We start from the raw sequence: 27,342 nt of genomic DNA, 5'->3' as shown, positions 1-27,342 counted from the left end.
CCTATAAGTCACTCCTATGGCAGGCCTTAACAATCCTGGAGGCAGAGTGCTTGGTTTTATGTGAGATGGTGCTCTAGCATGAGCTGAGCCTGTCTGCAGCTGTCGGGACCAATTCCCTAAGCTGTTCCGGGATAATGCCATACCATATACTATTAAGTGCATTATAATCCATTGCGGTTATGTGCTAACTTTGGTTTGACATTATCAAAACATGTCGTGTTTGGTGTCATGCGTTTTGGAATACTACCCCCTCGACAGTCCTGTCGACGGGGGTAGCATTCCACCCTTCGAGAGGGGGAAGATATGTTACTTTACTGAAACACGGTTCATTTTTAAAAGAGCCTCAGCATCACAAAATGGACTCTTCTGCCACAGACACGAGTCTGACCTCCTACTGCTGACCGAAACTTGGCAGAGGAGGCCTGGACAAAGGGTTTCCTGTCGCGGGGAGGTGTCACACCACCCCAGACAGGAGATAGTGGATTGTAGCAGGGAGGTTTGAAAGAAACCAGACAGTGCCTGGGGAGCACAAGGCTTCCCCTTGCATAATCCGGTCAAACCGGTTCTGGGGCTCACCAGCCCCAGTCCCAGCGCGACCCTGGACAAAGGGAAAGGGGTGTAACCACCCCCTTCCTGGGTCCCACCCATAGGAGGGACCTAGCAGGTAATCCAGCCCACCAGATTGGTATAAGAGTGGGAGCAGTGCCAAAGCATTCAGATTATCCTGACTGAAACTTATGAAACGAAACTATGGACCCTTCGACATCCTACTCGACGTAGAAGACTGAAGAATCTCCCTTGTGGTCAAGGAGTGACCACCCTGTGCAAACAGGCACCATTCAGCACCTCAACGTTTGCTTTGTTGCAGTTCCCGCCGGAACTCGAGCGACAGAGATCGACAAGACCCAGCGTTCCTGCCTTCTAACAGCCCGATCCACAGTCCCTGCAAAGCTGAGACCCGTGGAGGTGACCTGAAGCGTGGGGCCGGCCATCTTGGAAAGACCACGAGGCGCTGACCGTGCAGCTTCCGAGGCTCACTCGAAGCTGTGCATTGGGGTTTGAGAAGCTCCAGCCCTGAGCTACTCCTGCACCGAAGCTCACCCCTCTACACTCACCGAGTGCTGCGTGGGGCCCCTTCTGCACTTTTTGGCTCAACGCTTTGGTCCGGTCACTTGCCCGTTTACACTGCCAGTCCGGTTGTTCTGACTGGCTCTCGCTCCCCTGAAAAGGAGCGATCTTCGAATCCTGCGTGGGTTGAACTTGCCAAGGTTTGTTTGCTCCAATCCGGAAGCCGACACCGCCGACAGCGAGAGCCTTCGTGGGACAGCTCGTGAACCACTACTGGACATCCTCGGTGCCCCAGAGTCCACGTGGCAGCGGAGACCAGCTTCTCGACAACCACCTGATTGCGCCCGACATTGCCTGGTTCCTTCCTGATTCCACCCTTGTCACTGCTGAGTGACCCAGACTCTGTCCACTCTGCTTTCAGGTACTCTACAACTTCGATCCACCCTTGTATCACACCAGACACTTCTCTTCTCGACGCCTGCAGCATCTTCATCTTCAGGCACCATCGACCTGCGTGACGAAACCTGACACTACTTCGCACCTGTGCACCCGCTTCCTGTGGGTGAGGTAACTCAGCAACGCCGGTGTTCCTACACTGGTACACACCTCTAGTGTATGTGTCTAAAGTTTTGTCCTTCTAGGTCAGTCGGAAGGTTCCTTAAACAGTAACTTTATAACTTTTACGCACCATTGACATTGCATTGGTGCATGTGTGTGCTTTCAGCGCTGCACCCGATTCCCGCGGGCCTTTCCCGACTTCAGAATTGCTAGTCCCGATTGGTCCCAGCGATTCCCTAGGCCCTAGGCCTAACCACTGTTCGATTGGTATCTCTTATACCACTTTTTTAATATATGGTTTGCGTGGCCCCCCGGCCTCATCCATAATTGTGCAACTTTCATATGTTATACTGTGCTTTTGTTTAAACGCTTGTGCCTCTAGACTCATAAAGAGTATAGAGGATTATTCTAGTAATAAATACATATATTTTTATAATGTATAACTTGTGTGGTGTCCTTTCATTTGATATTACACAATTGTGATTGGTAAAACAGCTCGCTTAACACGACCTCTTGAGTTAAGCCTTTAAGGCTGCTTAGTCCATGCTACCATTAGGATGGCTTGTCTATAAGGTTGACTTACAACCAGTCACCATAAGGGTCGTTTGGACTGATACAAGGTGCTCCCAGAATTGGAGACATCATATATCAGGCCAACTTCTCACACATTACCACCAGGGTTCAACCATAACTCACTTAAGCCCATTTTCTCCAACAAGAATTTAACAGACTTAAACCAGGGGAGGTTACCAGAACCTATTATTGATCTAACATCTTGGATTTCGTTTGCAAAAGATGCAAGTTCTGGGGTTGACCAAATCCTCCTCCACAGAGCAATAGGCCTAAAGCGTGCAGCTTCATCAATCGGTTGGCATCCTAGATCCAATATTAAGGGTTTGATGGGAGTTGATTGAGGCAGACCGACCAGAGAACGCAATAATTTATTTTGCACTCTTACAAGAGAGGACAGATCCGAGTGACCCCAAAGGTCCGCACCATACAATATTGCAGAATGTATTTTAGCATTGTAAAATTTAAGTGCAGGACCAATTCTTTTGGTTATTGAGGTTCTCTGTTCCTTAATGAGACACCCTGTCAAATGGGCAAGCTTCAAAGAGAGTCCATCGATCTGTTCTTTCCACCTAACCCTATTCTTAAGGATTACCCCCAGGTAAGTCATTGTTTTCACCTGCTCCAATCGAATACCATTCATTGTAACATAGCCAACCTGGGACTTATTTTTTGATAGCATCATTAATTTGGTTTTACTCACATTGACCTGTAGGTCATTGATCTTACAAAATTCCTCAGATTTATTCAGTGCTATTTGCACACCTGTTTGGGTTTTGGAGAGAATAAGGGTATAGTCTGCAAAAATGAGGAGTGGAAACTTGGTGCCACCCAGAGAAGGAGCATCTGTTGGTGTGTCAGTAAAAAACTGCACAACTCTGTTAATAAATAATAAAAACAGAGTCGGAGCTAGGACACACCCCTGGCGTACACCACGTGTAACCGAAAATCTCTGGGTGACCTGCCCTTGCTTCCCCCATCTAACTTGTGCATAGTTTGCCTCATGCAATCTTATAACCAGATCTAAGAGGTCACTAGGCATGCCCATGATTCTCAGGGCCTCCCATAACTTAGCTCTGGGGACAAGGTCGAATGCAGACTTTAGGTCTACAAACGCTGCGTAGATCGTTCCGCCACCCAGGGACACTACCTTCAGATTTATTCTCATCTATTGGAACACCTGGTCGATCGTACTGACACAGGATCTTAAACCGGCCTGCATAGGGGATAAGATGTTCTCAGTATCCATCCAGACCTGAATTTTAGCTAACACCATCCTAGATATTATTTTTTGGATTGCGTCTAGTTAAGTCTCTTGAGCATCTTTCGGCAAATCCCCTCGCCTGTGACGGTAAGTAAAGGGTTTCGCATCAGGGTCATCTTGGGCGAGTATAGCATCGGGGAATCCAATTTACGGTTATGCGCTGCCACGCCAAGACTGTGCAATCTACAGTGGAAGGGTCTCGCTCACGTTCTTTCACTGACGTGAAGAGGTAGGCCGCCGGGGGCGTCGGAGCCATGGAGCCGTCCTCAACAGCCAGGTGGGGCATATATGGTGGTGGGCGGAACTAATACACTGCGAAGTGAGCCTGTGCACAGTAGTGATAGAATTCGAAGTTAGGTACATCGTACCCTCCCCGATGATAGTGCAGCATCATAGTGCACAAGTTGAGGCGCGCCTGTCTTCTCCCACTCCGTAGTATTCCCTCCATGAACCCAATAGCTTGTGAAATTTCCCCGGGTAGCCCGTGGCCTGCTGAACCAACTTTTCTGCTTCTATACATTGTATCACGCCTGTTTTCCATTGAGCCTTTGTCGGGAGGGTGTTGTAGAAATAAAAACCCTTTTAGGGGTTTACTGATACACCTGGGCCTTAAACCAACAAAGAAGAGATTGGCATGGAAGCTGTAATATCAAAAGAAGTATTTATTTACCTCACATGAGGGAGACTGTGTCACACAGTACCCTCAGGCCGCTGTATGAGACAGTCTAAGGAGTACAGAGAACAGGGACCTTTTATGGGAAGTTTATTGCTGAGTTAGCATGAGGACTCGAAAAGAGAGGCAGTACAAGTGTGCACACAAAAACATAAAACGATGCATAAGAGTTGCTAAGTCAACAGAGTGGGAGGAGAGACTAAACTGCTTACATCAGTAAGAATAGCCTGACAGTTCTACACTAGGAGCAGGTGCATTCTGGCAGCTACAGGTCTTTCAGAGCATGTGCAAGGCTCTGGAAGAGGGAGAAAGCACATGGCGAGCACATGGCTAACTAAAATGGCTGCCAAAAACAAAATGGCTTTTAGCTCATGCTAATCGCGATTCCTGCAATCTTTAACAGAGGGGCTCCCCAGCCATCTGGCTAAAACCTGTTTCACTAGATCAAAGCCCAGTGCGCAAAAGTTGAGTTGTCTTCTCGATAGGTGTGCCTTCCTCTGCACCCCCAGTACCAGGACTTGCAAGATGACTAGGACGTACACGCCCAAATTGATGGCAAGTTCGGAAGCCACCTCCCTCCAGTATATTGTATCAAGGGGCATAGCCAGATCGAGACGTAGGAGCCCTCGCTCACTCCACAGCGTAGACCGTTATTGGACTGCGCTTCCCAATCTTAAATAGTTGCCTTCTGTTGTAATAGATCCTATGAAGGATCTTGAGTTGAACCAACTTTAGACTCATTTTAATTACCACCTCCCGGGGGTGCATCAGCTCTGAGTCTCATTCTATACCTTCCATCGACCCTACTTCGGTTTCCCAACGTGACCTGAAGGGACGGAGGTTGTCGGGTCTGTTTTTGATAAGTGGGCGATATGTTTGGGGCACAGCTTTAATGGTCATCTCTCCCGAGAGTATCCTCCCTTTAATGTGGCTACTTTCCTCTAGCTTCTACCACTCTAACGTTTCTGCCTGTTGGGCATGTGTCACTTGTAATTATTTTAAAAGTTCCAGTGTTGTGTAGTTGTTGTTCTTGCAATTTTTGGAAGGGCTTCACCCCTTCTCCAACTAAATCCCCAGTTGTTGATATCCCTATCAGGTCCCTGGTTCGCATCCCGTACAGTTTTCGCACCTCTCCTATCTGTGGCTTTCATATGTACTAGCAAGGGGGTATTAAGGGTTTGCCATAGATATAGTGTATGTGCGAGTTCCCCCTTATCAAGGTTCGTTCCGGTGCAAATCAGTTTTAGGATTGTAACGATTTTTATTGGTTTTGATTTCCAACACCCTGTGCGTACATCCATTGGCCGGCGAGGTAGCTGAGAGGAGGGTGGGGGGGAAGGGGGGGGGGGGGGAGAGAAGTGGAGAGTGGTAGGGAACATAATCCATATCAACAGTAAACAATGAGTAAAAAAAAACAATACGTGCTATTGTCACAATTGATGCAGTTGTCACTCCTTCTTTTCCCCTAGGTCTACTGTGGGGGGTAATCTGCAGTAGGCGCAAATATATCAGGCACAGGAGTTACTGGAATTCTCCCGAAAGGTGCTTAATGCATGCTCTCAATCGTTTTTCGAACTTGGGGAAGGTATTGTTAATGACGGCTGTCAATTTCTCCATCCCTAGTAAGCCCCAAAGCTTGTGAATCCAATCTGTATGTGTTGGGACTACATCCGTACACCATTTAGCTAACAGGACTTGCTTAGCTGCGCAAAGCGCTAATGTAATGGCCTTACCCTTTTCGGAGTGTAATGGATACGTTTGGACATTGGGTAGCCCCAACAGTACATAGCTGGAAAAGCAGGGTATTTCTGTATTGAACATCATGTCAATGGTAGCATTCCAATCCACTGGTCTTTTGCGGACCATGCTAACTCAGTTTAGACCGAGCCATATGCAAGTCAGTCTTGACCCTGCTCCAACAGGAACATTCCAGCCTAAACTTCCAAGCTAGGTCCTTTCTGAACCGGAACACAAGCAACCTAAGACAAGTTTGTACACTGATTGGGGCTCTTCAGTCAGGTGTAGCTTACTTCCCGTGGCACAATGAGCAAGGGTCATGCGTCTCAGCATAACCTTGGCCACTTAAGGCGGCACAGCAAACACACAAGAGAAGGGAGGATGCTTGCAATATATCTAGCCACTAGAAATCTCGTCTGGAGACATGGGTCCCTTGCTCACTGTACCACTAGAACCAAGCTACGCCTGACTGAAAAGCACCAATTGGAATGAAACCTCTTTTGGGTTACTTGTGTGTTAGGTTTAAAGAGGATCTTGCTTGCCAGTTTGGGCTGGACTGTTCCTATTGGACAAGGGTCAAGACTGATTTGCGTATGGCTGGGTCTAATCTGAGGTGGTATGGTGACCACAAAAGAACAAGGGGTTTGAATACTACCCCAAGCAATTGCCAGTGATTAGACTTATTGCAAGCATTCTCCCATATCTTTTGGTCATTGAACATACACTGTGCATTGGATAGCAGTAGCCTAGTTTTAGAGTTCAAGATTTGGTTTTTTCCTGGGGTGTGCAACTGGTCACCTATGCCCATGACACACAGGTGGTAACCTCTCTCTCTGGGCAGGGCCCCACCTGTAATAATCTTTCCTCATGTCTCAGTGATGTCCTTGAGTGGATGGATTAGTTTTTCCTGAAGCTCAATGGTACTAAAACTGAGGTCATGATGCTCGGGCACAATGCACCTTCTTCAGTGGATGCATGGTGGCCTAGTAGTCTTGGCCAGCCCCCTCCGCCCAAAAAGCAAATTAAGAGCCTGGGTGCCTGGCTTGACCCAACCCTTAACTTCATGGTGCAAGCCCGGAAGGTGGCAGCCACCTGCTACGCCCTAATAAGATTATTAAGAAAAATTCTCAAGCTCCTCCCGTTTGAAGCCAGGCGGATCTTGGTACAAACCCTAATCCTATCGCGATTAGACTACGCAAATGCTGTCTATCTGGGGGCCCCTCAGGGAACGATCAAGATCTTGCAGACCGTACAAAACTGTGCGGCCCGCCTGCTATTGAACGTCCCTCGGCGGAGCTCATCTAAACCAGCATTACGCCAACTACACTGGTTGCCAGTGCAACAGAGGATTCGGTTTAAGGCTATGACTATTGTGCACAAAGCGATGTCTGATGCTAGACCCGCCTTAATCCAACCCATGTTCTGTCCCCATCAGACCTCTCGAACCTTAAGGTCAAGCAATAAGAATCTATTAACGATCCCTAGGATCAAAAGAGCCCGTATGGGTGGCAGACGCTTCTCTCTTCAGGCAGCAGAGCTCTGGAACCAGCTCCCGGATTCCATCCGACTGGAAGTTGACCATCTCAGGTTCAGGAAAATGTTACGGACCTTTTTGTTCTCCTGAGCCGGTGGGAAATGACTCGGTTACCTAATGCGCTGGGATGCCTCCGGGTAGCCATGCGCTATATAAGTGCGTAGTCATTCATTCATTCATTCATTCATTCATTCATTCATTCATTCATTCATTCATTCATTTCCAGCAGGTGAGCCCTTAAAAACTGGTGGAGACCACCCAAAAAGGTGTCACTTTGCAACAGCACGTATGTATGGTGTGGCTCTTTTTAGGATAGCTCCTGTTTTGGGAAAGATTTTGGTGCTAATGTAAGTAATAACTAGGACTAGAGAAGAAGGGATTCTAACATATATTTCATCCAGAGTTTACATTGACCTCTATTAAGCAAGTATGTTGCCAATTTGTATAGTTTTACATATAATGCCTTAAGTTTGCTGACCATGATGTTTACATCATTTATTCATATGTTTATTTTGTTAATAAAGCCTCTTAAAATTACTACCTCGACTTGTTGTGTGTGCACCTTTTTGGAGAAAGGTGTGCTAGTAACCCAATAATAAATAAAATGTATTCCTTCCATCTCTGGCAGGACTGATTGTTACCAGACACGTATTATTTTCAGATTAGTGATGGGAAATGTATAGGTCACAGGCTGTTTTTCCCACTCACGTTGGTTATTTGTTTCAGACCTGTACTTCTATAAAGAACCTAGGAAAGGCTACTGGGCCATATTTGCACGTAGATCTGTAAAAACCTATGACAGGTGCAATTGTTTTTAGTAGATTATAGCCTGTCTTTCTTGCCGCCACAGTAACTTTATGCCCAACTTCACCTGTTGCCTGTGATTGACGCCTGGCTTGTATTGAGGGACAACAGCACCGGGTGCAGTGCGGACTTTGACGCCCGGACGCCGCAACTTCGCCACCATCACTGGGGACGTTAGGGGACTACATCCCCCAGGGGACTACATCCCCCAGCAGTCCACGCGGCAGCCTCGCCGCGCATCCTGAGAGCGAGCACCAGGAGGTGCTCAAAAGGGGGCCAGGGCTCCTGCAGCGCGGGAGCCAGTCTTTCTTGCCGCCACTCTTGCCGCCACAGTAACTTTATGCCCAACCTCACCTGTTGCCTGTGATTGACGCCTGGCTTGTATCGAGGGACAACAGCACCGGGTGCAGGGCGGACTTTGCCGCCCGGACGCCGCAACTTTGCCGCCATCACTGGGGACGTCAGGGGACTACATCCCCCAGCAGTCCGCGCGGCAGCCTCGCCGCGCATCTCGAGAGCGAGCACCAGGAGGTGCTCAAAAGGGGGCCAGGGCTCCCGCAGCCAAGGGCGGGCCCGTCTGCACCCGTCAGAGCCAGGAGGAGGCTGGGCTGGGCCACCCCTCTTTGTATGAACTTTTCGTGATCAAGGCTTCTCTGGTTAGCGTTAAACATTTATTTGGTGTCATTGATTTATGTGATTTATAGACTTGGTTTATTTTGGTGTGTTTTAATTTTTCTATTTTTTTATTCAAGATTTAGCATGTCTAAGGCCAATCGTAGGGGAGTGGGTGGCCCTGGGGTTGTGGGCACACTAGATGCCTTTCTTTCACGGGCTGAGTCTGTTCTCATGCATGAGATTAAGCTTACTGAAAAAAAGGCACCCCCTAGATCCCCAACCCCATCGAGTCTCAATAGGAGCACATACATCTAGTCTCCCCTCTACTGAGGCTCCAACTGTAGACCCTACTCATTTGGTGACTGCCCAGATACATTCTTCCGAAGCAAGTAATAATCCATCTAATGGTAGCATTGTATCTCTTGATCCTTCCCCCTCTCCTATTTACTCACACGAAAACAGAGATCAGAGCAGACAAAGGTGGGGGAGGTTCATAATAAAAAACAGACGCGTGGGCCACGTCATATTTCAACCCGTGCTAGTAAGGTGGCTAAAACGAGGAGTAAATGCACAGATGAGGGGGTAAGTTAGTTGCTTCCTCAACAGTTAATAGCTTAACTGGAGACAAGAAAGAGGATAGAGCCCACATTAAACATGTGTTTAGGGATTTTGAGGAGGTTCTCCTTTCCAAAATGGGTGATAAAATGGTGGCTTTGTTAGATCCCTTATTAACCAAACTCTCAGAAATAGATGCAAGGTTGTCTAAGTTAGAGCAACATCTATTATTACCAACGTCAACTATGGGTAAGGTCACAAATGGCCAGTCAACTGCATCCAGTCTAGTTACAGTGCACAGTAAAAGTCAACCTAATGAGGTAGACTGCAGTGACTGCAGTGATGGTAGGATAGGACTAGTTCCCAATGTCCACGCGAGTAGTCTACACACCATACCCAATGATCCTGTATGCACTAGGGAACAACAATGGAGTCGGGATTTGGGTACCACACGAGGTAGGAATACCGCTCCTAGCAGTTCTCTTAATCTTCCTCCGGAAGCCACACCTTATACTATTGTCCTCTCTAATGTACCAGTACTCTTTGCAAGTAATGGTGAACACTGGGAGTCGCTAAAGAATAAAGCTTTACATATGCTAAACACCAAAACCGGGTTGGGCGATTCCCTATTTCGCAAATATAAAATGGTTCGCAGAGTTCCATAGGTAGGGCAAAATCCGAAACACCTTCGAGGGGATTGCGTGGTGCTTAGTTTTGGGTCCCCATCTCTTGTACAAACAATCTTGGAAAGGGCAGGCACAAGGGTTTTGAGTGAAGACATTATTCACATCTTGCCCAAGGGTTTTTTCTATCGGGCTTCTTTACCGCGCATTACAGCTAGGGATGGTGCTAGAAATATTGCTCAGGTTCGAGGTCCCTATGGTTATGTAGTCCCGACATTAAATAGATTTGAACTCCTCTCCACATTGGAGGATATTGATTGACTGCAATCTGCTGAAGAGTGTAGCATGTCTCTTCAGTCACTATCTACTCCGGGAGGGGGGGGATGGGGCTCCAGTATGCAAGAAGCCAGGCCACTTACCCCAAGTACCGCTAGCAGGAGAGGGGATTGGGAAATTGGGGGCAGGTTAAGAAGGGACATGGGTAGGGTTAGTTGCTTGTGTTGCCGGATGGCGACTGTTTTTTGTGACCAATTATGCCATGGTAATAATCTCTATGATGCGATAGGTCTTAAGTTAGTGTCCTGGAACATTGCAGGGCTTTCTCAAAAAACAATCTCTGCAGATTGGTCTAATTTTGTTGAGCAGGTTGACATATTGTGTTTTCAAGAAACATGGGCTACCGACGCAGTATTTCGCCATGGCTATATAAACTTTGCGAAAGCTGCGGAAAAAGGACAGCGTGGCAGACCCAAGGGTGGATTGACCACTTGGGTCAGACAGACTGAGCAGTACTCAGCCCAGGAGCTCCATATTGATTTAAGGGACTTTCTAACAGTAAGGCTTTCAAGAGTAACTGTCCCTGATATTTTACTCATTAATGTCTATTCTCGAGGTTTGCAAGGGGGAAAGCCTCCCCTATTGTTACCTCTTTAGACCTGTTTTTATTAGATCACAGAGCTGGCAATAATGTCATAATAGCTGGTGAGTTTAATTGTACGTTTGAACCTCTGGACATTCATGATGTTAATCTTGGCACTGAGGAGGATGCGGAGTGGTCCATCCCCCAGCTAGACATTCCTGCTATTAAAAAATGGTCAAGTGCAGCTCTCCAATTAAAAGTATTCAGCCTGGAGCATGGGATACGGGCTGCCAATGGAAGAACCAAGTCAGATAAATTAGGTTCCCATACTTTTAACAACGGTTTACGTGCTAGCAGAATTTACTTTTTCTGTTAAACAAGGAGCTCTGGTCTAACCTTGTAGACATGGAGGTCTGTGAAAGACCTGAGAGTGATCATAACCCCCTTTTGCTCTCTGTATTAAGTTCATCGTCAATATGTGGAGCTAGCTTAACTCCACGTACTGATTTTGTTGAGGTTAGATTGACCAACGACACTAGACATGTCAAGTGGGCAAATGTTTTTCAAAACGAAGAGCATTTGGTTGCAATGAAAAGCCTGTTAGTTAATGCCATTGGCAAGCTACAGACCTGTGTCACGCAGGGGGAGTTGAATGTCAAAATTGAACAGTTCCATGAGGAATTGTTTTTAAAGCTTAAAATGTATTTTATCAAGAGAAGTAAGAATCCCAGTCGTCATATTGATCCTAAGGAAGCAGCCTGGAATGGCGCTTCATGCCGCCAGACATATAGAAATCTTGCGGCAGCAATTGGATCCAAGGACAGGGTTGCAATCTGCAAGGCCAGGTCCGATTACAAGAGTGTGCAGTACTTTGCCAAAAGGGCCTGGGATGAACAGCATTGGGGGGATTTGCTGGTAGCATCCCTAGGGAGGAATATGTGTGTGTTCTGGCAATTGGTGAGATGGGGGTAGCGGTGTTCCTAATAATGTCCCCCATAACAATGTGGAGCCCGATAGGTGGGTCTCCCATTTTACAGCACAGTTTTCAAGTGCAGAGGCTAATCCAGAATTCCAAGTCATTCCACCTCCGGTTATTAATTTACACTTTACTAAGCATGAGGTGGAAATTGCACTTCAGTCAGTACCAAGAGAAAGGGCTCTGGGGCCCGATTGTATCCCTGCTGATCTCTTCCGCCACGACTTATCAAATTGGGTGGAATATATTCAGCTTTTAGCAAACGCAGTGGCTAGTGGTGCACTAATGCCAAGTACGTGGGCAGGAGCGGAAATTTTACCTATTTATAAAAAAGGGGATCGTACAATTCCAGAGAACTATAGGCCCATCAGCCTACTTGATTGTATACAAAAGGTCCTGGCAAGAATGATTCTAAATAGACTTCAGACATGGTTGGAGGAATGCAACATCCTGTCCCACCTACAGGCGGGCTTTCGGTCTTGTACAAGTACCATAGACCAGGTGTTTAGATGTATACTTGTCTACTGGCGCACTTTGCTAATAAAGGGAGGCACCCTATATGCTGCCTTTGTCGACTTGAAGTCTGCTTTCGATCTTGTTCCCCGAACCAAGATGTGGCGCTGTTTTTTGCAGTTAGGCATGCCACCTGAGAACCTGTTTTTTTTGGTCAAGCTACATACTGCAGGCTACATGCAGGTGAGATGGGGTGTACAGGGAAGCCTCACCCATAAGTTTCCAATAGAGAAGGGGGTTAGGCAGGGGTGTGTATTAGCCCCGACGCCCTTCTCTCTATATATAAATGGGGTGGTGTTATTTCAAGGACTTCCCTACCGATGCACCTTCCCTAGCGGGGGGAGTAGGATCCCCCTACTCATGTTTGCCGACGACACCCATATCTTTTCAAAAACTAGAAAGGGCATTCAAAGAGCCCTCTCTAGATTCGAGGAGTTTTGTGAGGACCATGAACTAATTGTCAATGTGGACAAAACTAAGTACATGGTCCTGCACAAACGTAAGCTGACTGTCGGCAGAGTTGAAATGAAGGACGGTGCTTTGGAACAAACCGATATCTTTTCCTACCTGGGGGTTCATATTGATCGCAATGTGAGTTGGAAACCTCAAGTAGAACTCCTCACAGTTAAGCACGCCCAATTGTCAGGTGTATTGATTAAAGAGCATAAATCCTCTCACACAAAACCGATAGCCCCTGTCCTCCAAATATACCATACTAAAATTGGTGCCTCAATCCTCTGCGGGGCTGAGCTGTGGGGCTACGCTAACCTGGATTATCTGGTTTTAGCTCAAAACAAGTTTGTTCGGTCATTAATTGGGCTCCCACAGTCAACCCCGCTGTTACCACTGTTTTTTGATTTGGGCTGCCACTCCATTAGGGATGTGGCACAGTTTAGGCCAGTTGCTTATTGGAGGAGGATTTGGGTGACTCCAGAGTTAAAACACTATGCACTGGCTTTAAATGATGTCAAGAACTCTGATGTCTCCAACACAATCTCATGGTTAAGGTGTGTGAGGAATACACTTAGTGAGATGGGTATGAGCAGGTTATGGACCAACCCAGGGGATATTGCTTTTCTGTCCAAGGCAGAGTTTAAGGCAGCATACTGGAACATGGTTGTAATCAGGCGCTATGCGGCCCTTACTGCTCCTTCTCTGTCTAGAGCTTTTCTTGACTTAAAACATGAAGCCAAGTATGAAGGCTATTAGGACCTAATTACCACCCCCAAAGATAGAAAATTATACCATCAGTTTAGGGTGCGTTCTCTCCCCACAAAGGTATTTACAATCAAATTGTCTAGATGTGGTAAAGACAGTGATCCACATTTTAATTGCTTGTCCAGCCTACCACAAACCTAGGCACAGATGGCTTAAACCTGTATGTCAGAACATGGGAACTAGGTCGAGCAATGAGGCTGTTAGGATCTTATCTACATCATTGGAAGAGCCGGTAGTGGTCGCTGTTGCTAAGTTCTTGGGATGGGTGTGGGTTATTCGTTCGAAATCCATTAGCCCATGCTAGATGAGAAGATTGTTCTTGTACCTGTTCCTTGCATTATGCTCCTTATACTATTTGCACTGTGCCCTTCAAACGAAGTATTGGTAGTATTTCTAGATTGTTGCTTGATGAAACTAAATATTTTAAACGGTTTATATATTGGGGTTCTTCTTCGTCTTTATACGGTTTTAATGTGTTATCTGTATATTTATATCCTTTTTGATTAATTGTCCAATTTGCAGAATTTGGTGAATAATTGTTATGTATTGAATTTTTAGAGCTTTCTTTTTTTAACCTCACCGCTTATGTGTCATGTATCAACTTTTGTGATTTTTAATCGAAATAAAGTTTTTGAACTGAACTAGAAGATTATAGGCTAGTTTGAGTGACAATTTTGAGGGATTTCTTTTTGATATTTGACGGTATTAGAATGCTTGTTCTTCTTATTTTACAGGTTCTGAGAAAATCTCTCAAACTGGATGCAATGTTCATTCCAATTACATTATAGGTGCTGAAGACTCTAAATCACATTGTATATTAATATTCCCTGAAATCTGTATACTGGTGTTAAACCTTTTGTCTGCAAATGAACCAGATTTGGATGTACTTGAACAAGTTTTCTACCGCCTCTTAGAAATCATAAGATATAAGGAAAGGAACGCCATGCTACTTATCCATCAGGTACATGTGTATTTAACTAAATGAGTTTTCCTTCCTACCTGTCTTATTGATGTACTTAATAAAGAAGCCTGACTCTTCACTTGCAGTGAATGCTCATTAAGTTGGAAGATGAGCTTCCTCACAAAAATGTACTATGTAATGTAGCTGCATGAAGATTATAGTATACAAGCTAATGCACAGATTGCAATATGTTATTTGTTAGCAGTGTTGAGAGTAGAGAGGGGGCGTGCCTCAACACAATATTTAGAGCAAATGTACTAATACACAGACATGTAGTACAACAGTAAAAAGGTAAAATCCCATGGTTTTACCGTAGGAGAGGTGCTTCTTATAAATCCCCTGAATCATCATCCTCTGAATATTAACACTTGCACTGCGGACCTGTGCATAGATAAAACACTTGGCCCGCTTAAACACTAATCTTTATAATCTGAAAGAAAGAGGTTAGTGTTAGATTCCTTACCAGGCGTCAGTCTGAATTCGGAAAGTTTTGCGTAGCAGTACCCCTGCGCGTCGGTAGGCGTAGTCTGCGGCTCCGCGTCCGTCGTTGGCGCCGGGATGACGTCGCCGCGCGCTGACGTCAGTTCTTCTTTTTTCCGCGCCAGCAAGCGCCGATCCGGAAAAAGTGGTACCCTTAGTCATTTTTTGACTAAACTTTTTCGATCTTTTTGATCTGTTTTTCGAGTCAAACAACTCCATCGGTGCCGGTAGGGATGCCCGGGTTCAAACCCTGTGCCGACTGCAACCGACTGATGTCGGTTACCGACCCCCATCGCCGGTGCTTGCATTGCTTGGGGCCCGACCATGATGACAAGTCGTGCTCCCACTGCCGGGCCTTGACGTCAAAAGCTAGGCGGGAGCGGTCCCGTAAGCGCCTCGAGCTCCGGCAGTCGACCCCGTGCCGATCGAGGTCCCGGTCCAGGAGGAGGTCGAGGGACCGGTCGCGGGGCCGGAGTCATCACAGCTCGCCGAGTCGACACCACTCGTCCGGCTCCAAGTCCTCAGGTAAGAGGCACATGAAGTCGAAGAGGTGACACCGCTCTTCTGACTACCCCAGACGCTCGCGCGATGCGGCCGGGGGTTCGGGCGCACCGGAGCTGCAGGCACCACGGCCAGCTCCATACCTGCCGGTCCCTGGGCTGAACGCGACGCCGGAGGAGATCAACGCATTCCTTGTGGCCATGGGGAATCGATCTCCTTCGACGGGCCCTACAGAGGTGCCTTGGGGCCCCGGAGGTTCGTCTGGGGGCCCTAGTGGGCCAGCGGCTTCGGCGCTGTCGGTGACTTCGGTCCCGACGCCGCAGGGCCCCACTGGATCCAGGTCCGGATCCGGGTCGCCACTGGTCGACCTCACGACCCCTCCGCCGGCGTCGACCCCCAGGGTGTCGCCCCCGACGCTGTCCCTGGACGACGACGTCCACGGCCGGCGCCCCCTCCCCTCTCTCTCTCGATCCGGTCCCGATGTCGGAACGGCCGCATTTGACGTCGAGAGAAGAACATTTCTTCTATGATCTGGCCCCATCATATGAACCTGAGTATCAGGAAATGGATGGCGAGGCTGATTGGGAGGGGTCTGAGGACCCTCTGGCACGGTAGTGCCAGTCTTTTCAGGACTGGGCAGGTGAGCTAGGGGAGGCCAGTGGTTTGGACACTTCGCCCAACACTGGATTTGTCTCCCCTCCTACCGTGGCTACGGAGGAGGGGGCTGCCTATAGTGTGGTGCTGACGAGGGCGGCCAAGGCCTTGGCTCTTGAGCTCCCCGTCACGGCCGTGAGGACTAACCTCCTCACTGAGGTCCTTAAACCGCAGGCAAGGTCTTCGGAGCCTCTACTGCAGTTTAATGAGGCCTTAGCAGAGTTTTTGGGCACTTGGTGCAGGCCCGCTACAGGTACCCCTGTAGATAGGAACGTGGCCAGACGCCACTGCCCGGCCCTGGGCAACCCTAGCTTCCTGTCCACCCACCCCACCCCCGAGAGCCTGGTCATCCAGGCCTCTAACTCCCAGACCGCATTCCCGACAGCTCCCCTTGATCGGGAATCCAAAATGTACGAACAATATGGTAAAAAGATGTTCTCCTCACTAAGTTTGGGTTCGCGGTCAGTCAACACTGCGTGCCTTTTGGGCTGTTATACCCACTCTGTGGGACACAGTCGCGGACGTGCTGCCACAATGCCCGGAGGAGGCCCGGGCTAAACTAACCCAAGCCCTTGCGGAGGGTCGAGATGCAGCACGGTATTCCATCCAATGTGGGCTGGATACAACAGACTTGCTAGGCAGGGCGATTGCAACGACGGTGGCGGTTCGCCGCCACGCCTGGCTGAGGTCCGCCAACTTTTCGGCCAATGTCCAGAACACCCTTAAGGACATGTCGTTTGATGGCCGTCGCCTTTGTGGCGACAAGGCAGACAGTGCGCTTGAGCGCTTTAAGGACTCCAGGGCTAAGGCCAAGTCCTTGGGCCTGTCGGCCCTCCCCAGCAAACTGCTGCCTTTCGCACCTTTCGTGGCCAAGGAAGGGGCGCCCCCACACGTCCTGCCAGCCACGGGCCGCAGACTAACATCCAGCGCGGTGGCGGACGTGGTAACCGCCGTGGTGGTGCCAGGGGACAAAGGCGAGGCCAGTCCACATCCACCCCTGCAGCATCTGCCTCAAAGCCCTCCTAGTCAGCTTTCAGGCCCATTTGACGCCAGTAGGGGGCAGGGTTTGCCATCACCTCCTCCACTAGCACACCATCACATCGGACAGGTGGGTGCTGCAAATCGTCCGAAGGGGCTACTCCCTCCCCTTCGAGGCGACCCCTCCAACCATGCCACCGCAATTCCACCGCGTGTTGGGGGATCACTTGCAACTTCTGCAAGAGGAAGTTACGGCCCTCTTGGCCAAGGGGGCCATCAATCTCGTTCCTGGGCCAGAAGTAGGGTGTGGTTGTTTCTCCCACTACTTTCTGTTTCCCAAGAAGGGCAAAGGGGGCCTACGCCCTATCTTGGACCTGCGGAACGTCAACGGCTTCCTCCGGAAGGAGAAGTTCAAGATGCTGACTCTGGTCTTAGTTGCCCTGGACCCGGGAGACTGGATGGTAGCGTTAGACTTGCAGGACGCTTATTTTCACATCCCCGGCCCACCGGCGTTACCTGCGGTTCATGGTAGGCCACAAGCACTTTCAGTTTACTGTGCTCCCCTTCGGCCTTACCAGCGCACCACTGGTGTTCACGAAAGTGATGGAGGTGGTCGCAGTTCATCTGCGCAGGTTAGGGGTTTCAGTCTTCCCCTACCTCGACGACTGGTTGTTTAAAGCGGGCTCGCCCCAGACAGTCGTCAGCCACCTCCAGACTACGGCCGACCTCCTGCACCTGCTGGGGTTCTCCATCAATGTGCCGAAGTCACACCTATGTCCCTCTCAGAAGCTCCTCTTCATCGGAGCGGTTCTATACTCTGCGCAGTTTCGGGTTTATCCTCCCGAACAGCGGGTTCGGGATATTCAGGCTCTGATTCCGATCTTTCAGCCTTTATCCCGAATCTCGGTCAGGTGGACGCTGCGTCTTCTGGGTCTGATGGCCTCCTGCATCCATCTGGTGCATCACACCAGGTGGCGGATGCGGGCTCTGCAGTGGGACCTGAAGTTTCAGTGGGCCCAGCATCAGGGCAACTTGTCCGACCACGTCTTGATCTCGGAGGGCACTGCGTGGCTCACGGACCGCGATTGGGTCAGCGGCAGATCCCTCTCCCTAACCCAACCGGAGCACGTAGTTGTGACCGATGCATCCCTCCTGAGATGGGGAGGCAACATGGGAGAGGCGGTGATCAGAGGCCTCTGGTCTCCGGCGGAGTCCCGGCTCCACATCAACCATCTGGAGCTGCGAGCGATCCAACTTGCACTGAAAGCATTCCTCCCCTCTGTCCGGGGAAGTGTAGTGCAGGTGTTCACGGACAACACCACCGCCATGTGGTACTCCAACAAACAGGGCGGGGTGGGGTCGTGGCAATGCGCTTCTGGCAATGGCTGGAACATCAGAGCATGACCCTGGTGGTTCAACACCTGGCAGGTTCCCTGAACGCCAGGAATGAATGAATGAAAGTATTTATAGAGCGCACGGTGGCCAAACGGCTTCCTGGCGCTGAGAGCTCTAGTGAACAGAACAGACAGGGCCGAGGAGGTTAGCAGGGGTAGGCCTGGGCAAACAGGAATGTTTTAAGCGCTTTACGGAAATGTGAGAAGGTGGGGATAGAACGCATAGAGAGAGGAAGGGAGTTCCAAAACCGGGGCGCAAGGACAGAGAATCTAGTTCCACCAGTGCGAGTTTTACGGAAACGGGGAACAGTGAGGAAGGCAAAGGAAGATGATCGGAGAGTGCGAACAGGGGTGTGGGTAGAAATCAGAGAATTGATGAACGCCGGCGCAGAGCGATCAACAGCCCGGTAGACAAGGCACCCTAGTTTGAACAGGGATCTCTGCAGGATAGGTAACCAGTGGAGAGATTTGAGGACAGGGGTGATATGGTGAGTTTTGGGAAAATGGAAGATGAGACGGGCAGCCTGATTTTGGATTGCTTGAAGGCGGCGAGTTTCGTAGGCAGGGATACCCACGAACAAGCTGTTGCCATAATCAAGGCGGGAAGTGATGAGGGCAGAAATGATAATTTTAAGGGAGTCAAGAGAAAAGAAGCGGGAGATTTTTCGGATCAACCGGAGGGAAAGGAAGCAGGAGGACACTACAGCACGGATCTGGCCGTGCATGGACAAGTCCTGGCTGACCTTAATGCCCAACGTTCTAACAGAGGAAGCGGGGGTGGGAGGGGGGCCAAGGATAGCGGGCCAAAAAGCGGAGGACCAAGGGCTGGATGAGCCGTCAGTCAGGACAAGCTCAGTCTTGTCTGGATTGAGCTTGAGGTGATTGGCGCCCATCCACCCAGAAATAAAGACCATAGTGGAATGAAAAAAAGATAGGGAGTGAAAAGAAGAAGAGAGATCAAAGACGAGCTGGAGGTCATCTGCGTAGTTATACACAGAGACCCCCAGCTCAAGGAGAGAAGAAATAAGGGGGTGAATGTAAAGGTTGAAGAGGAGGGGAGAAAGGGAGGAACCTTGGGGAACCCCACAGGGCACCGGTAGGGGGGAGCAGAAAAACCGGGAAGGTGGACAGCTTGTGAACATCCTGTTAGAAAGGACGTGATCCAGGAAAGGGCGGGGCCCCGAATGCCCGCTGCGCTGACACGGTCAAGAAGGATGTTGTGGTCGACCGTGTCAAACGCAGCGGACAGATCGAGGAGGACCAAAGCTTGAGGGGAGTTGGTGTCAGCCTTAGCTTTCAGCTCGTCGAGAACGGCGAGCACCACTGATTCGGTCGAGTGACCTGAGCGGAAACCTGCTTGGTGGGAAGCAAGGAGATGGTTCTGCTCGATATAAGAAGAAAGACAGGAAGTGACATAGCTTTCAAGAATTTTAGCGAGATAGGGGAGGAGAGAAATAGGTCTGAAATTAGAAGGGAGAGAGGAGTCAAGGCCAGGTTTTTTAAGAATTGGGGAGACGATAGCAGCTTTAAATGAAGAAGGAACCAAACCAGTAGAAAGAGAAGCATTAAGAAGGGAAAGAGGGGTGGCAGGGCAAGAAGAAAAGAGCTTTCAAGATGCGATCGGGGGCACAGTCGTTAGGAGAGCCAGACTTGATTTTTGTGAGCGGAGCCAAGAAGGAGTCCAAAGAAAGGGGGGGGGAAAGAGGAAAAGGAAGAATTAGACAGAGGGGACATGATGGAGTGGAGTGAAGGGAGTAATAGAAATGTTGGATTTAATTTTGACGATCTTCTCAATAAAGAAGTCGTTTAAAGAGGAGCAAAGGGCTTGGGAAGGGATAAAGTTAGGGCATGCACAATCAGAGGTGGCCAAGTTGTTAACCAAGGAGAAGATCTCTTTAGATTTGTTAGCAGATAGGGCTACCTGCTCGGAGAAGTACTTGGTCTTGGACACAAGAATGGCTTTCTTGTACTCTTTAAGGAGAGATTTGTATTTAGCCTTAAGGTCGGGGCAGTAGCTGCGGCGCCAAAGGCGCTCTGAGCGTCTAAGTTCCAATTTGAGGACCTTGAGCTCAGAGTTGAACCATCGGTGGTCCTCGTGTGGACGAATGGACTTGACTAGCTTGAGGGGGGCGACTAAGTCGCAAGCGGAAGATAACCAGTTGCTAACCGCAGCGGCCTGTAAGTCAAGGGGAATGCCATTGAGATCAGGTGAGGAAGAGGCAAGAGAATGAGAAAGAGAGAGCAGGTCAGCGCGATTCCAGCTGCGTGTAAAAACATTCTTGGGACGAGTGGATTTGTGAGGGGAACTAAGGTTAATAGTGAAGAAAATAAGGGAGTGGTCAGACCAAGTGCAAGGAAGGATGCTGAGGGGGGAAATTATATCCTGGGATGACCAGACTTGGTCCAAGATGTGTCCAAGATTATGGGTAGGAGTAGATACATGGGACTTAAGATAAAGGCACATGAGGGTGGCCGTGAAGTCCTTGGACGCCAAGTCCTCCCTGGGGTCGCCAGGCCAGTAATTGAAGTCGCCTAGCAGGAGAACCGAACAGTTATTAACTACGAGGGTAGCGAGGAGTTCCTGCAGGGAGGCCACAAACAGAGGCATGTTCAGGGGGGGGCGATAGACAAGGACAACTGTGAGAGGTGCAGGAAGGTTAGTGGAGCGAGCGACCAGAAAATCCACCCCAGCTATAGAAGGATTGGAAAGAAGCTGGAATTGGAGACTAGTCCGAGCAATCATGGCTACACCCCCTCCGATCTTGCCGTCAGGGCGGTCGGCCCGGAGGGCATAATAAGAATTGGGGAGGATGGCAAGAATGTCAGGGAGAGAAGCCTCAGAGAACCATGTTTCCGTTAAGAACAGAATGTCAGGGGAATCTTTGGTTAGAAGGTTGAACAGTTCTAATTGGTGCTTGCCTGCCGAGCGAGTGTTGAGAAGGCAGGCAGAGGCAGTGTGTGAAGGTACAGGTGTAGTGGGAGGAGGCTTGGTGTCCTGAATGAGCAAGGAAAGAGTAGGCCGCGGAGAAGTGACACAGCCTAGATGGGGAACATGGATACCTAGAGAAGTGAGGTGCTGCGTAAGAGGAGGAGATAGGGGCACATCAGCAGTGTAGGAGAGAAGTTGTGCAGATGTGTATGCCACAGGAGGGGCAGGGAGAGTGGCCCCTGGTCCCGGCCCGTCGCGGACGGGCGCAGACGGGCTTAACTTAGGCGCAACTTCGGCGTGCCTTTGTCGCGCCCGCTGCGCTCGTCCGCTGCGCGGCCGGGATAGAAGTGCCATAAAGTAGGCCACCGGAAGTAGTAGGGGCGTGGCAGGGGGTGGAGGGACAGAGGAGCTGGCCCGCCAACCACCGAGCAGCCCAAGATGGTGGCCACGCCAGGGCGGAGGAACTCAGCCGCTGGTGCATGATGTATCACGAATGGCGTCTGAACTCGCTTTCAGCAGTGGGGAGAGCCTTGGTTAGATCTATTAGCCACAGAAGAGAATGCGCAATGTCCTCAGTTCTGCGCATTGGAGTTTCCAAGACGGCACTCGCTCGGAGACGCTTTTCGTCGCTAGTGGGGTTGCGGTCTGTTGTACGCCTTTCCGCCTATACCACTTCTGCCCAGAGTGCTGAAGATCAGGTGCGACCGGGCCCAAGTCATCCTTGTGGCTCCGGGCTGGGCACGAAGATACTGGTATCCGGAGCTACTGAGCATGTCAGTCGATCCCCCCCAATTCGTCAGCCTCTTCAGGAGGACCTTCTGTCGCAGCAGCAGGGGAAGGTCCTCCACCTGAACGTGTCCAGTCTCCACCTCCATGCTTGGAGATTGAGCGGCGACAGTTGAGGCCATTTGACTTGCCTCCTGAAGTCTGCAATGTGATTCTGGCAGCCAGGCGTCCCTCCACAAAATCGGTATACGCCTGCAGGTGGAAAAAGTTTGTGGCATGGTGCACCGCAAAGGCTGTGGATCCACTCTCTGCCCCCCCTTTCTGAGGTTCTCCTCTTTCTTCTTTCTCTTGCCTAGCAGGGCTCTGCTCTGGGCACTATCAAGGGCTACCTCTCTGCCATTTCCGCCTTCTTAAGGCTACCTGATCAGCCCTCTCTTTTCGAGTCCCCTGTTGTAAATAGGTTCTTGAAGGGCATCACTCATATGTTTCCCCCTGTTCCTTTCGTGATGCCTCAGTGGAACTTGAACCTGGTTCTTACCTATTTGATGTGCGCTCCTTTCGAGCCACTTCACAATTGCCCTCTTCGACTTCTTACTCTTAAGACTGCATTCCTGGTTAACATCACCTCTGCCAGGAGAGTGAGTGAGCTCCAGGCTTTATCTTCTCAACCGCCTTTCCTTTCTGTCCATCCGGACAAAGTTGTTTTGAGAATGCGTTCTTCCTTTCTGCCCAAGGTAGTCACAGCCTTCCACATCGGGCAGTCCATCACCTTGCCCGCCTTCTTTCCGCCTCCGCATCCCTCGAAAGAGGAAGAGAGGCTCCACCGTCTGGACCCAAAACGTGCGCTCTTGTACTATCTGGACCGCACACGCCAGTTCCGGGTGGATGACCAACTCTTTGTTGGTTACGTGGACGCTAAGAAGGGACGGGCGGTGCACAAACTGACCATTTCTCGATGGGTCGTCTTGTGCATCAAGGCTTGTTATTCACTGGCTAAAAAGGAGCCTCCTGTAGGGCTGCGTGCCCATTTCACTCGGGCCACGGCGGCTACTTCTGCCCTGGGTCAGGGAGTCCCCTTGCAGGACATCTGTCAGGCAGCTACATGGGCCTCGCTGCACACTTTTGCTATACACTACTGCCTGGACAGCCAAGTCCGGAGAGATGGCTTTTTCGGCCGTTCTGTTCTCCAGGACTTTCTGGTGTGATTATTGGTTCGCAGACCCACCACCGTGGTTGGTATTGCTGGGGTATCTATTCTAAGGTAAGGAATCTAATACTAACCTGTTTCTTTCAAATGCTCAAGTTACTTACCTTCGGTATTGATATATCTGTAAGAAACAGCAGTTAGTTTTAGATTCCTTACCGCCCCACCCATCCTCCCAATCAGTAGGTCTTCCTCCCTTTTCCTCGTCTAAATTGCGCACTACCTGCGGAGTTCCGCAGGGCTCTTCTTTATCACTGATCTTGTTTAACATTTACATGTTCCCTCTGTTGAATTTATTAAAATCCTTTAAAGTAACCACCTTCAACTATGCAGACGATCTGCAACTAACCTTTAAAATCAACGACTCCCCTGAATCTGCCCTTCAATTTCAATCCACCTTGCTTTTTATAGGTCAATGGATGGATAGTAACCATCTCAAGCTGAACCCCGGAAAGACAGAACTGGTTCTTTTCGGCAAAAGTAAGCTTTTTTGGGGACCACATTATTGGCCTTCCAAACTTGGCCCCCCTCCTAATCCATCCAAATCTGTGAAAAGCTTGGGGGTACTGATTGATGAGGAGCTCTCATTGAGACCTCAAGTTAATGCTGCAGTGTCATCGTGCTTTTTCCAGCTTCGGAAAATAAAGATCAGCCGATTGTTCACCCAATCCGCCCTGACCCAGGTTGTAATGGCCCTGGTGCTGTCGCACTTAGATTATTCCAACGCCATTTACCTCGGCCTCCCGGTCGACCTTAGCAAGCGTCTGCAGCTGGCTCAGAACCAAGCCGCCAGACTTATCTATTGTCTCACTCATTGGCAATCTGCTAGACCGCTGCTTAAGCAACTCCATTGGCTTCCTGTTGTACAACGCACTCTCTTCAAAGCTGCCTGCATGACGTTCAAAGCCCTTAATGTTCGTAGCCCCAGGTTTATTCAGGATCTTTTGCCTAAATACATCCCTTTACGCAATCTTCGGTCTGCCTCTCAAACCCTCTTGATTGTTCCCTGCTTCAAATTCCAATGTAAGGGAGGACGTAGGTTTGCCACGCTTGCCGCCAAGCTATGGAACACCCTCACCCTGGAGATTTGTTCCTCTACCACTCTTCTCCAGTTTAGGCAGCAACTCAAAACGTGGCTCTTTGTGCAGACGCTGGCGTAACAACCCTTTTTCCTCCCTGGGTTTAGTTTCTAGCATTGTTGGTTAGCGCCATGAAACCCTCGGGTGTACGTGCGCTGTACAAATTCTGGATAGGATAAGATAAGATCCTCCCGGTTCTGCAAACCGATATCTAGGGTTAAGGTCATCCCTTTGAGGGCCCTAGTTTCATGGCACCAGTGTTGGTTTTTATCATGGCTCTGCGTTTGTGGCACGGAAAATCTGTGTATAAGAACTGACGTCAGCGCGCGAGGGCGCGTCTAAGTACTCCGGCGACGTCATCCCGGCGCCGACGACTGACGCGGATCGCGGGCGACGCCTACCGACGCGCAGGGGTACTGCTACGCAAAACTTTCCAGATCCAGACTGACGCCTGGGGATATTCTAAGGTAAGGAATCTAATACTAACTACTGTTTCTTACAGATATATTGTTACCGAAGGTAAGTAACTTGTGCGATAATGTACTTTAAAGAACAGCATGGCATAAACAATATATGGGGACTAGTGGCTCCTCTCGAGTCATGGCCCTTCCCCTGAATAAAGTCGTAAGCATGTATTAATATGACATTATAGAGTAGTATTTTATATTTGAGTATAGGCACATACATTTGACATTGTTGTACATCCAACCATTTGCTTTGTATTTCTTCATTAAAACATGAATAAGAAAGAAAGAAAAAAGTAACCCGCTCTCCCTAAACTTAGGTTACAGACTCACAGGTGAGTCCAATAGCAATGCAATTGTGTATAGTTTAAACTGCCAGTTGTGCCAGTAGTTCCTGTACTTCTTTGTTGTGACTTAGAGCAGGACTTTAAGTGGGCCTGGTCTGTCCGGGTCTGAGCACCGGCAGTTATTTTCAGGGGGCCTGTAAACTGGTCTCTATTGCGATCTATTTTTGGGACTCGCAGTAGTAGTCCGTTTTCTTTTTTTTTTCTCGCACCAAACTTATTTTGCTCTAGCTGGAAGCCAGGCTAGATCCTGAGGCCGCTTACGTTTGTGCACGCTGTAGATCCTTTCATGCCGATTTTTATCATATGATGCGAGACTGTGGGGAAGTATCACAGTTTAGGACAGAAAGTCCTCTCTTTAATTAATGACTTTTCAGGCACCTATCTCCGAGTCATTCTGAGTAAAGCTTGTTTGTTGAGTAAGTTACCTAGAACTAAGGATAATAAAAAAAACTTGTGATTTCATAGATTTAGCTCCATATTTTTGGTAAGAGTAAGATTGCGATCCTGCAACCAGCCTCCAAACAAACAGCCGCACCCGAGTCCTTCACAGGTCTTTAAAAGACCATTTGCTTGTTAATGAGGCTTTGTTGTTTTTCACCCCTTCGTAGAGCCCCTGCAGCTCCACTCTGCCTATTGCTTGAAGAATTAGCCCCCCCCCCCCAAATGTTTTCTTACCCCCCTCCTCGAAATTTGTCTCTACCTGGGCCTCTGGGGAGGGTGTATGGCTTTATCCATACATCTCTTTATTCAGACCACGCCCCTACTTGAATAGGCCACACCCCTTTAAGAGGTTTGCCTCGACTATTTTCGAGCACCCACCAGTCCCCCCCCCCCGCTTAAAGCCCTGAATCAGAGAGATATTTGTTTAACAGTGTCATGTGGCACCATTTCAACAGCTGTAGGTTGTTCCTAAATGTATGTTCTAGATACAAAGACGTGTATATGTTATACAGTATGTATACATGACAAAGTGAACGTAAGAGGCATCCTGGGGTGAATCATCATCATTTTTATAACTGGACTTAATCTCTTCAAGCATAGTGTTCCAGCTTTGGCTAATAAGTGTCATCTAAGACCCACCCCCTCTTCTCTGTTGAGGTGTAAACGTTCACTATTTAGCCGTTTGGTCACTTCAGCTCAACACACGGGGGCGGGGTACGCTTCCACTTCATATTGATAGATTGACTCACAATTATTAAAGCCAAGTTCACAAAATACGTTGTGGCCGTAACTGATTTGGGTTGTTGGTATAGTTCCAGCCCACAGGTCTCCATTGACATATGAATTATGTGCCTAGTGGAAAGGATTACATCGGCAGTGACAGAATTCTCCAAAAATCTGGAGGCCTGTGTAGGAGAGTAGGATCTGCTTATTACGGTTACCCCCACTTTTTGCTGTGTTTCACTGATTTATTGACTTTAGTCTGGATGGGGCCCTGCTAACTAGGACCCTGGCCTTGCTGCTTCCCCTCTAAACTGATTGCATGTACATTAGGTACACTCCAAATTGGTTACTGGGTTATCTTTGTGAGCCCCTAGTATATGGTACCTTAGGTACCAAGGGCACAGGTACCCCAGAGACCTACCAGGGGCTGAAGCATGTTTTATGTCACCCCTGGGAAGCCTTCAAAAATGACACCAAAGGTCTGCTACTGCAGTATGGGTAAGGTGGTGCTTGCACCCCATACTTAGATATCGTATACCTATACCTACCTTTTAAAACAGACACATATAAACCTATAAGTCACTCCTATGGCAGGGCTTGACAATCCTGAAGGCAGGGTGCTTGATTTTGTGTGAGAGGGTGCCCAAGCATGAGCTGAGCCCCTCTACAGCTTTCGGGATCCCTTCCTTATAGCTGTTCTGTGATACAGCCATACCATAAACTCTTAGGTGCATTATAACCTCGCGGTTAATGCCAACTTTGGAATGGCTGCATCAAAACATGTCTTATTTGGCGTCCAACAGTTTGGAATACTACCCCCCGCCAGTTCTGGCGGCGGGGGTAGCATTCCACCCTTCTAGAGGGAAAAGACATGTACACACTGATCTAACCGGT

At 49.0% G+C, this 27,342-nt stretch overlaps 1 protein-coding gene across 3 annotated transcripts in view; it reads left to right on the top strand.

Annotated features, from left to right (window-relative positions):
* The window catches only part of LYST (lysosomal trafficking regulator), a 4,348,576-nt gene that overhangs the window by 640,350 nt on the left and 3,680,884 nt on the right, over positions 1–27,342 (top strand). For 2 of the 3 annotated variants that reach the window (XM_086927076.1, XM_086927078.1), the window contains one exon: positions 14,302–14,528. In XM_086927076.1, the coding sequence (XP_086783202.1) occupies positions 14,302–14,528 (227 nt within the window). The remainder of the gene's footprint in view (positions 1–14,301; positions 14,529–27,342) is intronic. The other variant, XM_086927077.1, reaches the window with a different exon arrangement.

This window comes from Lissotriton vulgaris, chromosome 6, assembly GCF_964263255.1.
Source record: "Lissotriton vulgaris chromosome 6, aLisVul1.2, whole genome shotgun sequence".
In the NCBI taxonomy this organism is placed as follows: Eukaryota; Metazoa; Chordata; class Amphibia; order Caudata; family Salamandridae; genus Lissotriton; species Lissotriton vulgaris.
This window is presented reverse-complemented; position numbering and strand designations above follow the sequence as displayed.